At 43.4% G+C, this 14841-nt stretch overlaps 1 protein-coding gene across 1 annotated transcript in view; it reads right to left on the bottom strand.

The window, feature by feature from the left end:
• SMCHD1 (structural maintenance of chromosomes flexible hinge domain containing 1) overlaps positions 1–14841 on the bottom strand; it is a 3546415-nt gene that overhangs the window by 536404 nt on the left and 2995170 nt on the right. The window contains exon 42 of the mRNA XM_044065561.1: positions 5589–5779. Within this exon, the coding sequence (XP_043921496.1) occupies positions 5589–5779 (191 nt within the window). The remainder of the gene's footprint in view (positions 1–5588; positions 5780–14841) is intronic.

Genomic DNA, 14841 nt, shown 5'->3' with positions numbered 1-14841 from the left:
AGTAATTGTATGACATAGTCCAAGTTTTTTGTCAACATCAATTTGTCGTCCGCTTGTATGAGGCAGTCGTCCAGGTACGGGTAAATTTGGATCCCCTGGAGCCTGCAATGAGCAATTACTGAAGCCAGGCATTTTGTGAATACTCTGGGCGCAGTAGATAAGCCAAATGGTAATGCTGAGAATTGATAATGCTCTGGCCCTGCAAGAAATCTGAGGTATCTTCTGCAGCTGTATCTGATAGGGACATGCAGGTATGCCTCCTCGAGGTCCAGAGTAATCAGCCAAGACCCCTTGCCCAGCATAGGAAGGAGTTGCTGTAGAGTCAGCATTTTGAACTTTGGTGCTATGGGAAAAGTGTTTAATGCGGACAAATCCAGTATTGGTCTCCATTGAGCTTCTTTTCTTGGAACAAGGAACAGTCTTGAGTAAAACCCCTGGCCTTGTTCTTGTTGTGGAACTCTTTCTATTGCTTTGATCTGAGTAAGCAGAGAAATCTGCTTGATAGCCTCTGCCCTCTGGTTTTGTGGTAGGTTTGGCATGCCTTGTTTTCTTGGTAAGGTATGAAAATGGAACCTGTAACCATGATCTATAATGTCCAAAATCCATTTGTCCTTTGTCAATCTGTGCCAATTGTCTGAAAACAGAGATAATTTTCCGCCCAAGGGAGCTTCTATTTGTTCCTTGGTCAGCGGACGTAGAGGAAAGTCATTGAGATTGTGCCTGTGGGGCAGGGGAGTCCCCTGTGTCACTTCTTTGGTTTGCTGGCTGTCATTGTCGTCCCCTGTAAGGACCTCTGTATTGTCCTCTTCCTCGGCCACGCCTGTTTTTACCCCTTTGAAAATTTTCAGGATTAGGAAAGGACCAGTTTTTTTGAAGGCCAATTCCTGCTGAATCTGGGGGGCTGAACCTGGAGGAAATCTTTGACCGTCTGAACTGATTTTGCTTTTTCCTCGATGGACTTTAACACATCTTTGGCATTAGCACCAAAAAGCTTGTTCTTTTCCAAGGGTGCATTCAGAAGTTTTGCCTTAACATGATCTGGTAGAGGTTGTTCTTTTAACCATGCATGTCTACGAATGACTGCCCCTGTCATAGCTGCCCTACATGAAGCTTCCAATGCATCATATCCACACTGCTGACTTGCTGAGAATTATGTACAGCTTCCTGCAAAGACTTCCTGTCTAAAGGATCAGGAGAGGCCAAAGTTTTCTGTAAATCATCTAACAGGTAATCCTGATATTGTAACATATGAAAGAGGCAATTCAGAGCTCTCATAGATAAAGTAGTGGAAGTGTAGACCTTTTCCCCCATCTCTCTAATGACCTAGCTTCCCTGTTGGAAGGTAAGGGATTTTTAGAGGTGGAAGCTGAAACACCTTTAGGTCCCTGAGAAATAGTTTCTAAATCAACAGCATGGGCCCTGAATAAATGGGAATGTGTTTCTGGGACCCTGTAATATCTGTCTGGCTTGGCTGGAGCAGGAGGAAGAGAATCAGGGGTAACACTGGAGACAGAATATAGATCATCCAAAACATCAAGCACAGGAGGAATAGCTAAGGGCCTGTACTGGGGCTTTTTAAGGAAGGTTCGAAGGCGCTTTCTGGAATCAGAATATTCCTGGCCTTGCCACTTGAAATGTTCCCTCATGGTATGCAGAACTTCCCCAAAAGAAATATCCTCAGGAGGGGAGGCCGAGGGGATGGAATCCTCTGCATCCGAGTCCTCATAGGTCTGGAAGAGCTCTTCTTGGCCATCGGAGTGGACAGAGTCCTCAGAATCTTCATCTGAAGGGATAGGGTCAGAGGATTCAACCCGGGGCGTCTTATCAGAAGGAGGCTGGGATCCTCTCTCAGGATGGGCCTGTGAACCTCTAATCATGGAAATTAAGTCTGCGGCCATCGTCATGATTTGTGTCTCAGGAGTAGGCTGTAAGGCTTTAGCAGCAAGGTGCTTGGTCTTGCTGGCTGCCTTAGCACGAGTGTAGGCCTTAATAGACATGGCCATAGGAGGCCTAGCAGCTCCACGTGCAGGAGTGACCTTATCTACAGCAATGGTCTCGGGCATTTCCTCGGTTTCAGTATCCGGAGGAAAATCTATAACTGGCATCGGAGTGGTATCCGGTATCGGAGTCATCGGTAATGCGGTGTCTTCGGTTCGGAGCGGTGGAATAACCGTCTCAGGGGGAACCGGAGCACTCGCGGTAGGTTTTGACGTGGAGTCGGTGGTAGACGCAGGCCGAGGATGTTGGTCCCGGTCTTTGCGTTTCTTGGGAGTTTGCGATGTCGGAAGTTCCGACAGCATTGTATAAGCAAATTTTTTGCCGAAAAAGTCTTCAGCGAACTCCGCCCGGCGCCTGAGAGTGCGCTTATTGAAGCGAGCACAGGCGACACAGGCCGAGACGTCGTGGTCTGGGCCAAGGCAAGGAAGACAGTAAGAGTGGAAATCCTTATGAGGTATTTGTTTACCACAAGACAGACAATTGTTAACTTTTTCAGTAATTTCTGACATCGGCTGAGGCAAGAAAAGGTCCCCAACGGGGTACTTAGCTTTTTTGATGACTTCGGATTCGAAGAATACAGGAGCTGACCGACCGGCACTTGCGAACTGCTTCTGCTTTGGGCACCGCGCGGCAAGAAAGACTGAAGAAAATGGCGTCGGCTGATGCTTATATACTCCAGCCGCTCTGACGTCGGAGAGAAATGTGACATCAGCCGACGTCGGACCCAGATTTTGGAATCCGGCCGACCGAGGGCTGCCTGAGGCAGGACAACCCATATGTTATGACTGCAGTTGCATTCTTGAAGGACATCGGCTCTTTGTTTTTCTGAGAACAGTAGAACTCCTCAGGATACCAGACTGTCAGTGGGCATGAGACTGGATTCCTTTACATCCACGGAGAATCCCAGGTTTGAAAGGCAGGACATACTTAGGTGAACAGAAGTTTCCAGCTCATTCACAGAACTTGTTTAGATCACACAATCGTGTACATAAGGGTAGAGGCTACATGCATTTGGTCCTGGAAAAGACACCTTCTGGAGCCAGACATTTTGGAACACTCTGGGAGCAGTAGATAAGCCAAAGGGCAATGCATAGAATTGGAAACGATTGTTCCCTGCCCTGAAGTGTAGATACCCATACCAAAGGAAAACAGGAGGTAGGCATCTTTTAGATCTAAGGTGATCATGAAAGCCTAAGGTGTAAGAATGGGCAGAAGCTTTTAAAGAATAAACATCTTCAACTTGCAGACCAGTAAGAACCTGATTAACCTAGACAGGTCAAGAACTGGTCTTCAATTTCCTTCTTTTCTTAATTCTAGGAACATGCTTGAGTAATACCCTGTTCCTAATTCTTTTGGTGCGGCCTGGTTATAGGAAGCCCTGTTTTAAAGGAAGTTTTACTTGGACCTGAGCCACCCTGAGCTGCCCTCTTGACACTTAAGGGATACCTGCGAGTCTTAGAAGAGAAGTAAACTGCAGTTTATACCCTGTCCTTATGCTACGGGGGACCAACCTGCCCTTGGTAATGTTTTACTACCTGTTTGCAAGGAGGGAAACTCTACCTTGGAGCTTTGCTGGAGGAGGAGGGGAGAGGGTTGGGGTGTGACGTAAAAGTGGGGTACAGGTAGGTGCTCTGCTGATTAACAACTGTTCCTTTCTGGGCCTCTGGCAGTGGGGTCTACTAGGCTAAGGTCCTTGTTCAGCTTGCCACCTTCTTTGTGTTTTTTCCCTCCTGGTCATTTTGCACCTTGCTGTTAGGCTGCATGTCAGGAAATTAGTGGGAGCAATTCCAGCTAAACCTCTGAGGCTGACAGAAAGTCTAACAGTTTGGAGGGACTTTGTCTTGTCCTCCAGTTTCTTAAACAACAGCTTGAGCCTTGGGTCCAAAGAGAAATTCCATGACCAGTGGAGGATCAAAGATTTCTGAATTAACATTACTGGTAACAGACTGCTGTCTTAAGCAAATACGTCTTCTGACAACAGATCTAGAATGCAGTTGCCCTGCTTGATGCTTCCAAGGCATCAAAGCCACAAAGTAAAGAATGTTCTGCAATCAGACAGCAATTGTTACAGAGTTCTAACAAGCCTTTCTGTAGAGCTCTGTCTTCCATACCTTCCAGTTTCCAGGAATCTCTAAAGGACGATGCAGAATTTGAACATATGGAACTGGCAATTTAAAGCTCTCATGACTAGGGAAGCTTATGCGTACACTTCTTTGTTAAATATGCCCCAGGTGCTACTCTCTTTGCCAATAAGCAAGGGGTTCCTAGAGGTAAGCACTCTAGAGACAGAGGGGCATGTCATGCTCCAGGCCCAGGGAAAACAAGCACAGAATGTGAAAGTCCTTGTGAGGGATTTGTTTCCTACAATCTAAACAAACATCTAACAACAATATAGATAATGCAGTAAGAATGCAGTAAGAAAAAGGATTTCCCCTAACAGGTACTTAGTTTTAATTATTCTCTCTCTGACTTTGGGCCAACTAATTTACACAATGAAGGTTGTATTGAGCACCGATGGCAAGCAAGAACTGACAAAATGGTGTCAGCTGATGACTCTAATACCCTGACATTCAGACATCAAAGGGGGGTGGTCTCATCTGGGTCAGGAGGAGGGGAACAAATCTCTTGACATTCGGTCTGGCTAAGGGCTTCCACAGCAGGAAATACCAAGATGTTATTACTGCAACAGTGAAACACAATGAACATCTACAGTTTCATCTGCTCACTCTAACCTCACGTTAACTACAGACATTTTGTCGTCATGAATTACTATTTACAAATGTTGCAATTATAACAGCATAATTAATGTTCATGTCATTCATACAATAAATATGAAACCATTTTAATAGGATGCAGAAATGCACACTGCTTTGTCTGCAATTTGATTTTGCACCAGATGCTAAGAAATGTAAATCAAAGCATATCTGATTTCTTGAACCATAACAGAAGTATTCACTTAAACTTTTACGATTCTTCAGCGTTTTATCTTTTGGAGTAGAAATATCACCAGTTAGTTCTTTTTGGTACAGCTTCTTTACCTGAAGTAAATGGATGATGAATCAGAACTCTTCTTGTCTGCTAATGCACAAACTCCTGCATGCGTTCTGTAACGTGACTAAGTTAAATAAATTCTACAGTGGATTATTTATTTCTCCCCATAATAGCAAATGAATGTTTATAAATGAATACTTATGAAATTTCAGACATTTAACAGATTTTGAGATGTTTATGCTAACTATATTGTAGAGAGACAGTTGGGCAAGGAAGCTCCAAGCCCATTACCGCCATCTTGTTGAAGTATCCTAAAATTATTTTAGGTTGCAATCCGTCCAACTACTTATGCAAGACTATGTGAAAGAACATACACTACACAAACACATAACTCACGGACATAGTGGACCTAGATGAACAATTAGTGAATTATCATTTACAGAGTTGCCAAGGGGAGTCAGAAATGCAGCAGCAATTTTTGTCTCCGACATCCATGAGATCAGTCTTTTCAAACCTCTATCATTCTTAAGACAGCAAGCCCTAGCTCAGAAAAGCATTCAGTGATGCTATGAGAAAACTTTAACTGAATTATGATATACCTGTTCCAGTCAGGAAGTGTCTTCCTAAAAATAGAATCCAGTGGCAAAACTTGCTGGCGACCCTGGGTTTCATCATAGATTTTCCGAGCTGCCTCTGTGGTCAAGGTAACGACACAATCCATATCACTAGCTAAGTGCCAGGAGACAACTTTCGCTGCCTCTTCTTCTTCAACTTGTGCTAAGTGCCCAATCTGTTAAACAAAATAAACATGCTGTATTTATTTAAAAAGGTCTATTTAATAATAAATGTTACATAAAAACAGTTTTAAATAATCAGCAAATTAAACACTACAATATTATTCATATAACTAAAGATCACACTGGAAATATACCTGAACATTAGTTCAGATTCACATTTACAAAATTGTAAACCAAATGAAAATGTGATGCAGCTTCAGCAGTAGGATCAGTCATCAAAAATACATTACAGTAAGCAAATAGGATGGGTAGCTAATACCAGAGATGTTCAGAAAAGATTAGTTAGTTACACAGGTGTCTACAGCATACTTAAACTTCAACCACACTACACACTCAAACATCAAACTGCTATACACTTTGATGAATGTGAATTTTTTCAAGCAAATTTCCAGAGGAAGATGTAAGGCTTGCTTTGTTCTAATGATGACTTATTTAGGTCAATGAAGAAATTTCCCCAAGGTAGAGGATGAGTTGCCTGTACACAATACTGCTCATGCCAAAACCCAAAAACAGTTAAACTAGGATGAAGGGATAATTAAGTAGGTACCTACCATAAATATCAGATAATTACTCACCAAATCAGTTGATCTGTGAAGGTGAAGTCACTGGTAGATGTACAAATCTGATATCCCTTTCTGATATGATAGATGAAGCTACTTTTCTCAAGCATGTGCACTTTTGGCAAGGACGAGGTGCATACACTTCCTGTTAGCTTATGCTGTGAAGCAAAGTCCTGTCAACACTGTCCCATCAATTGAGTGAGCACTATCTGTAAGACAGCAATACGAAAACTACACAATGATACATGAAATGCATAACGGCTTGGCACTGCATGGAACTCCAGCAGTAAGAGCTGTACAGCTGGGTTATCCAGATGCAAAAGGATGGTGGAAGCATAATTAATACTCGCACAGTCTTTTCACAGATCAGTGTTGCTGCACCTTGTTAATGTTGTAATAAATTATGCAAAATTCTATATGGTATCTGATGATTTCTACTTGTACACTGCCAATATACCTCACTTGTGGCTTCAAAGGCTGCAATGATCAGTCCACCCACTAGATTAACAACAGAATAGAAACAAATCTTCTAAAGAGGATCAATGGTCCCAGGCAGTAAAAAAATACTCACACTGTAGAAACAGATCATCAGAAAAGGAAAGCTCAGAGGGAATACTGATGTACAAAAGGAAGACAGATTCACATAGTCATGTTACAAGCAATACTACTTGAAGGTGTGAACCACTGAACAAGTGACCAGAGCATGAATACCTGCATTGCAGACACTTGTAAATCAAGCACTGGAGGCACAAAAACACAGACCTCTGACCTTAGACTGCAGTATTTTTCTAATTTGCTATCTGATAGCAAAAAAAAAAAAAAAAAAGGTTATGTACACACCGTAACAATGCATTTCTGTTGTCTGTTTTTGTCTTTCCTCAACCAATGGGCTTTGGATCCAACCTAGCATCAAACTTCCCCCACTTTTGTTAGATTTTTATCTTTGTAGCTCGAGCTCCTCCCCTTACCCATAATCCTCTCCTTCACCTGGAATTACCACAGATTCAGATTGCCCTTAAGTCAACTTACAATCATGCACCAAAACAAGATACCCAGTAAGAAATTATACCATAAAATAAATCATACTTCAGTTAGAAATGGAAAGAGGAAAACTGGAGATCAATTAGCAAAGCAGGCAGAAATTACTCCTCAGGACACATCAGGAGCCCAAATGAAAAAAAGCTTCCAAAGCAGGAAGGGGACTGGAGGGTGGAATGTTGAGGAAGGACAAAAAGTGACAACACAGATGCATCAAGGAAGGATATTCCGGAGTACAACAGAGCCAAATGCTGTCCCATTCCTTGATAAGATGTCCAACTTGTAATGAGCAATGAAGGTACAAGCGCTGAGCACTGGAACACGAGGCGGCTGCACAAATGTCATCTATGGAAGCTTTGGACAAGAAGGCAGACAATGTGGCCACAGACTTGGTGGAATGAGCCCTAGGAGGTCTAGGTAACGTCAGCCCTTTGGACTTACAAACAAAGAAAATGCGTGAGCCAATCTGCATAAAGTTACTTTAGATAGCGCCTTGCCCAATTTAGCCTTAGAAAAGGAAACAAACTGGCATGACTTCCTGCAATCTTTGGTTCTATGGAGATACTTAAGCTGTCTGTGTACATCCAACATGGGTAGCATGTGATCTCCCTTGTTGGACAATTTTGGAAAAAACAGGGAGACTGATGGACTGACTGACAGCTGCCTCTAATGCTACCTTAGATAGAAAAGGAGGATTAATCCCAAGGGATATCCTACCCTTATGAAAAACCAAATGGGGGGGGGGGGCAGGAAGTTCTGATACTTGTTTAGCTGATGAAATTACAACAAAAAAATGGTCTTCCATGACAAATATTTTAAGCCTACATTCACAGAAGGCTCAAAATGGAGCTGGTTTAAGGCCTGAAGAGGTACTGTAAAAACCCACATAGGAGAAGGATCCTTAACAGGTGCTCAAAGCAAAAATGTACCTTTGAGAAAAGCCTGACAATTTCATTGCTGCCGAGAAAGAATGTTTTTTTATCTAAGGAAATATTAGATATGGCAGCAAATTGTACCTTAATTGTGGAATAAGCAGCTCCACTGTTGAAAATGGAAGCAAAGAAGTCAGGAATATCTGGACTAAGTGCTGGAAATGGATCTAGCTTCAGCTGGTGGGCCCGAATGAAAACATTTTTTCCATTTGCTCTTAGAAATCTTTCTAGTAGAAGATGTGACAAAATGAGAAAGAAAGCTTGTACTGCCTAGCCATCAATGAAAGTGGAGAAACCACGTGGTCAACTTGAGCGTCTGAACATCTGGGTGAGGTATTCCAAATGGATGAGACAGAAGGTCCTGAAAAGAATCAAATACCCAGGGAGGGTGAACCAGGTGAGGTTACACTTATCAAGGCAAAAAGGAGCAATAAGGATAACTTTGCTCTTCAACTGAAACACCCTCTGAAGAACATGGGAAGGAGAGGGGTAGGGAGAAATGCACAAAGGAGACTGAAGGGTCGTCAGTGAATCAGTGTGTCTCTTGGTGACTTCCCCCTCTGCGGAGATCGGGGCAAAGTACCTGCTGCATTTATAACTGAATGGGAAGGAGTAAAGAGGTTGCAGTATGTTTGGCACTATTGCTGAAATATTTCTGCCACTAAAGGATTGCGAGACCACTTGTGAGGGAGCCGGAAAGACCTACTCAGTTTGTCTGCCAGCACTCTGGACTTCCCTAGAATACATGCTGCTACTAGAAAGTGGAGAGAAATGATTGCCCACTGCCACACCTACACCGCTTTTCGACATAAGGGGTAGGATTGGGTCCACCTGTTTGATGTACCAGACTACTGATATATTGTCTGTCTGAAGAGCAACCTTCCCTAGAGGGACAGCATCTTGAAACGCCTGCAATGCTAATAGGAATGCTCACATTTCTAGGACATTAATGTGAGGATTGACCTCCAACTGAGACTACATGCCTTGGACCATCCTTCCCAAGTAACGCCCCGCCCCCACCCCCAGTTGGGAAGCATCAGTAGTCACCGTGGCCTTGGACGCAGGAAGGATAAAAGCACAGCCCTGAGAAAATACTTCTGCATGAATCCACCAGGCTACGTGTTTTCTGTAAATATCTGATTTTCAAATCTGTAAGGTCAAGGAGTAATGTTCTACTGACCACTGTACTGCAAGTGTCTATTGCAGCACCCTCATGTAAAATCTTGCTAGAGGAACCATGAATGCTACCACAGAACCAAGAAGCTGTAAGATTAGCCTAGCTGGACGGGCAGGAAGAGAAAGAATGCCTGAAGCTTGCTCTGCACTGTGTTTAACCTTGTACGTAATAAGCTTGCAATCTACATCACTGTACACAGATGAGCACCAATGAACTACACAGCTTGAGTGGGGTAAGCTGAGACTTGGTGCAGTTCACTGTAATGTCCAGTTGAAGACACACATGGAGCAAGTTATCCCTGGACTGGATCGGTAGAGGGTTGGTGGGAGCAGAGAGGAACTAGCTGTTGAGGTAAGGAAACACCTGGAATACTAGCAGTTTCAAGACAGCTGCGACCACTGCCATGCACTTGGTGTACCACTGGAGGCTGTGGTGAGACCAAAGGGCAGGGCCCTGAATTGATAGTGACTGGTTCACAGCCGGAAGTGCAAGTATCTCCTGAACTACCTGTCTATTTTGATGTGATAGTGTGCATCCTGAAGATCTATACAGCACATCTAATTATCCTAGTGTAAGAATGGCATAATGGACTACACTGTGATCATCTGGATCTGAGAGTGTTTGACAAAATGAACCAATTTCCTGAGATCCAAAATCCGTCTTGGGTCAACATTTTTTCTTTGGCACTAAAAATAATCTCAAATAAGTTCTGGAGGATCTGTGCTGGTCTGGGGAGGCAGTCTGGATGACTCTTTTTGCCATCAGTTTTTCTGTTTCTGTGGCTGCTACTTTCCTCTGACAGGGTGGAATCCTTTTGGAATGATTGGGAGGTTGAAGGAAAAATGGTATGTAAAAACCCTAGGATATTATACTCTGCACCCAGGTGTCTTTGGTTATGGTTCTGGATGCAGGAATAAATGCTCCCCAACTGCCTCGAGAGTGCAGCAGTCAGGCAACCTTTCGGGGGCGCTGAAAGGGCTTCACAGAGAAAGGACCTCTGAAGCACTGGTGTTGTAGGCCTCCTCTGCCATGAAGGTGATGCTGCTATTATAATTCTCCCCTCTACCATGAGGAAATCTGTCTCCATAAGAGTCCTGGGTAGATCCTTGCAACTTGCAGAACCACATCTTTCTACACCTTCTCTGATTCCTTGAAAAGGTCTGCTGAAGGGTAGAAAAACATATCTGTATGGCAGACAATGTCTACTCATCTTGTTTACTCCTAGCAAGAGTTTCCTTTACCTTAGGGTGAAACAGGAAGCATTGATGAATGAAGTCTTGTGGAGCTCCGTAGAGTCACAAAGATGCAGGTGTGCTTTCTCACAGCAATTCTTGAACCTGCAGCTCTCAAAGCTCCCTCTGAGACATGAGAAATCAGCCTCATGGAGCTATTCGATAAGAGACTGGGGGGTGGCCAATTGCAAAGAAAAGTACAGTTTTGTACCTACCATAAATGTAGATGTTCGAGGATTCCATTGCTGCAGTCCTGACTATTGGGTATAGTCCGCGTCCCAGTCGGAATACCAGAGTAGATTGCTGGCGGTCAGGGCGCATTAGACTGACGCCCAGCACGCCAGGGTACTAATGCGCATGACCGACGTCATATCCTCAGTCTTTTCTTGCCCCAGATGTCAGAAGACCCAAAAAGACAAGTCCCAAAACAACCTGCACCAAAAACATGTATAATATATACAACAATATATATATATATATAAAATATAAGTATGTAAACTCACCTACACAACCACCCCTAATACAGAGGGGAAGGAGGGATTGGACTGCAGCAATGGAATCCTCGAACATCTACATTTATGGTAGGTACAAAACTGTACTATGTTCTTCGTCTTCCATTGCTGCAGTCCTTAGAATCCCAAAGCAGAGGTAAGGGAGGCTGGCAAATTATAAAGTAGTAGGAGCTGACAACATGCCTTGTAGAACAGCTGTGGCAAAACCAGCCCTAGTCTTAGAGTATATAGGAAGGTGATAATGCCTAGAGAAAGTATGCACTGAACTCCAAGTAGCTGCTTCCAGAATATCCTTAGTTGCCACCCCCCTTAGAAATGCTGTTGAAGTGGCAGTAGCCCTAGTGGAATGAGGCCTAATCCCAACTGGAATCTCCTTGCCATGATGGGAATAACAAAATGCAATGCAAAAGCCAATCCACCTAGAAATAGTTTGTTTTGACACAGGCTTGCACTGTGAACTCAAAGCAAAAGAAACAAGTAACTGCTGAGACTGCCTAAAATTCTTAGTCCTGCTCAAATAATAACGCAATTGCCTGTGTACATCTAAAGTGTGCAAAATCTTTTCCCCTTTATTTTGAGGATCTGCAAAAACGTAGGCAAATGAATAGTTTGGTTTAAAGCCACACTAGAAACCACCTTAGGCATAAAGGAAGGATTAGTTGATACCCTGTCCTTATGGAAAATCAAAAGGCTCTACTGCCATAAGGGCCTGCAACTCAGACACCCTTCTTGCAGAAGTAATAGCCAACAGAAAAGCAGTCTTCCATGACAAATATTTCAATTCAGCAGTAGCTGCAGGCTCAAAAGGTTGTAGAGTAAGTTTTTCCAACACAAAATTGAGATCCCAAGCAGGAGTAGGAGCTCGGGGTCTTATATTCTTTGCCCCTCTAAGAAACTGCTTGAACAAAGGAAAAACAAAGGTGGGTCACAATCATAGTGAGCTGAAATTGTTGCAGCATGAATCTTTATGGAAGAGAAGGACAAACCTTTGTCCAATAATTCAGTAAGATATTGAAGAGCCACACTCAAATTAGGCTCTGAAATCTCCAAATTCTTTGCTGTACTCCAAAATAAAAATCTCTTCCATTTTCTCTCCTAGTACTAGGCCTTCTAGCTTCCATAATCACATTTAAAACTTGTTGAGGAAGTTGAGACCTGCTGTGTTTCAACACAGAATATGCCAGGCTGTGAGATGAAGAGATTGAAGCTTGACATTGAGCAGATGACCGTCCTTCTGAGATAACAGATGAGGAATCAGAGGTAAAGGCCATGGAGGCTTCTTTACCAGACTAGAAGTGGGTACCAGTGTTGCCGAGGCCAATCTGGAGCTATCAAAATCATCCTTGGCCTGTCTTGTCTGACGTTTAATAGTACCTTTGGAAGAAGCGGTAGAGGTGGAAAGGCATACACATGAAGGTTTTCCAACTGAAAGACAGAGCATCCACTTTCCAAGCTGTGTGATGAAACCCCTTTGTGCAATACTTTGGCAGCTGGTGGTTTAGTGGAGAAGCGAACAGATCTATGTCTGGAGTTCCCCATGACACTGTCAGTTTCTGAAATACATGAAGATCCAGTTTCCACTGTGGGGATCCATGATTTGCCTGCTTAACACATCTGCTAAGGAGTTCTGTGCTCCTGGCAGAAACCTTGCCTGAAGAGTTAGTTGAGTCTCCCATAAAATCATTGCTTGCCTGCATAGAGGATAAGAATGTGTTCCCCCTTGCTTGTTGATGTACCACATGACAGTTGTGTTGTCTGTTAGAATCAACACCTGCCCTGGAAGAATTAACTCCTTGAAAGCCATTAATGCAAACTGGACTGCTAACATCTCCTTCATGTTGATATGTAGATGCTGTAGTCTGGCAGGCCACTTGTCTTGTATCCACTTTCCATTTAGATGAGCTCCCAAGCAATGTCCGAGGCATCTGTCGTTAGAATCTGACTTGCCACTGGCCGGGTCACAGAGAGTCCCTTGTTTAGGTGACATTCCTGAGCCCACCACAAAAATTCCTTTTGAATGCAAGGTATTATTTGAATGACAGTGTCCAAATCCTGGCAGTGCTGTGTCCATACATTTTTGAGATACCATTGTAGCTTCCTCATATGCAGTTTGGCATTGGGAAGTACCAGAATACAAGATGCCATGAACCCTAATGCTTGAAGGACTGTCCTTGCAGTCAGCACGGACTGATGAGATAGTTGATGGAAGTAAAGTGACAGACTCTTTTGTTTGTCCGGGGTTAAAAAGGCCATCTGGGCTGTATTCAGTCTTACACCCAGAAAGCACATGTCTTGAGAGGGTACTAGACTGGACTTTATTTCGTTCACAGAATACCCTAGGCATCTTAGCACTGCTATAACATATTCCAGATGCTGTAGAAGGTCTTCCTTTTCTTGAGCCAGAATCAGGCAGTCGTCCAAGTAAGGATAGATTTGAATTCCTTGAAGCCTGAAGTAAGCTATCACTGGAGCCAGAACCTTTGTGAATACTCTGGCAGTAGATAAGCCAAAGGGCAATGCAGAGAACTGATAATGAGAATTTCCAGCTCGAAACCGCAGATACTTTCTGCAACTATAGGCACATGAAGGTAAGCTTCCTTGAGATCTAAAGTTACCATCCAGTGATCTTTGCCCAGCAGAGGTAAAAGCTGTTGTAACGTCAACATCTTGAACTTGGGAATGTCCAAAACGTGTTGAGGAGAGATAAATCCAAAATAGGTCTCCACGTGTTCCCCTTCTTTGGTACAAGGAACAGGCGAGAATAAAATCCTAGGCCCCTCTCTGACACAGGGACTGGCTGAATGGCCCTATGTGAAGTAACTAAACTTGCTTGTGAGCCTCTTTTCTTTGTAGAGGAGGCGTCTGGCATGCCTTTGAAGGGGGCATTGTATGGAAATAAAATCTGTAACCGTGGTGAATGATATCCAACACCCATTTGTCTTGAGTAATTAAATCCCAATTTTCTTTGAAAAGAGACAGTCTTCCCCAAAGGAGCTGCCAGGCGTGAATCTGCTGGCAGCTGAAGAAACAGGTCATTGGGTCTGTTTACGAAAGGACTGACCCCTGCCCTCACCAGAAGTCTGAGCAGGTGAACTCCTGTTCTAGGCCTAAAAGAACTTTGAGCCCTGCCAGACCTACCCCTAGACTGAGAATCATAAGCAGGATATGTCCACCCCTTAGCAGGCCAATTTCTACTAAACTTGGAGGCTGCACCTGCAAAAATCTTTAACAGTTTGCATAGACTTAGCTTTGTCCTCCATTTTCTTTAAAACAGCTTCCACAGGCGAACCAAACAACACATCAGACTGTAAAGGAGCATCCAAAATCCTTGTCTTAACATGCTCAGCTAAATTCTGATCCTTCAACCAGGCATGGAAGAACAGAGCTGGTAGCAGCCACCCTCGAGGAGGCCTGTACAGCATCAAAACCACATTGCAAAGAATGCTTACCCACTTGTTGGGACACATGAACCAAATCCAGCAACTCTTTACACTCAATACCTTCTGCCAAAGCATCCACCTTAGATTTCAATTGTGAAAGAAGGTAATTCTGATATTTTAACATGTGAAACTGACAATTCAAAGCTCTCATGGCTAGAGTGGAA

The sequence above is a fragment of the Protopterus annectens genome, chromosome 3.part0 (genome assembly GCF_019279795.1).
Source record: "Protopterus annectens isolate FY-2018-M chromosome 3.part0, PAN1.0, whole genome shotgun sequence".
Lineage (NCBI taxonomy): Eukaryota > Metazoa > Chordata > Ceratodontiformes > Protopteridae > Protopterus > Protopterus annectens.
The sequence above is the reverse complement of the archived record's forward strand: the minus strand, read 5'-3'. Positions and strand labels throughout refer to the sequence as shown.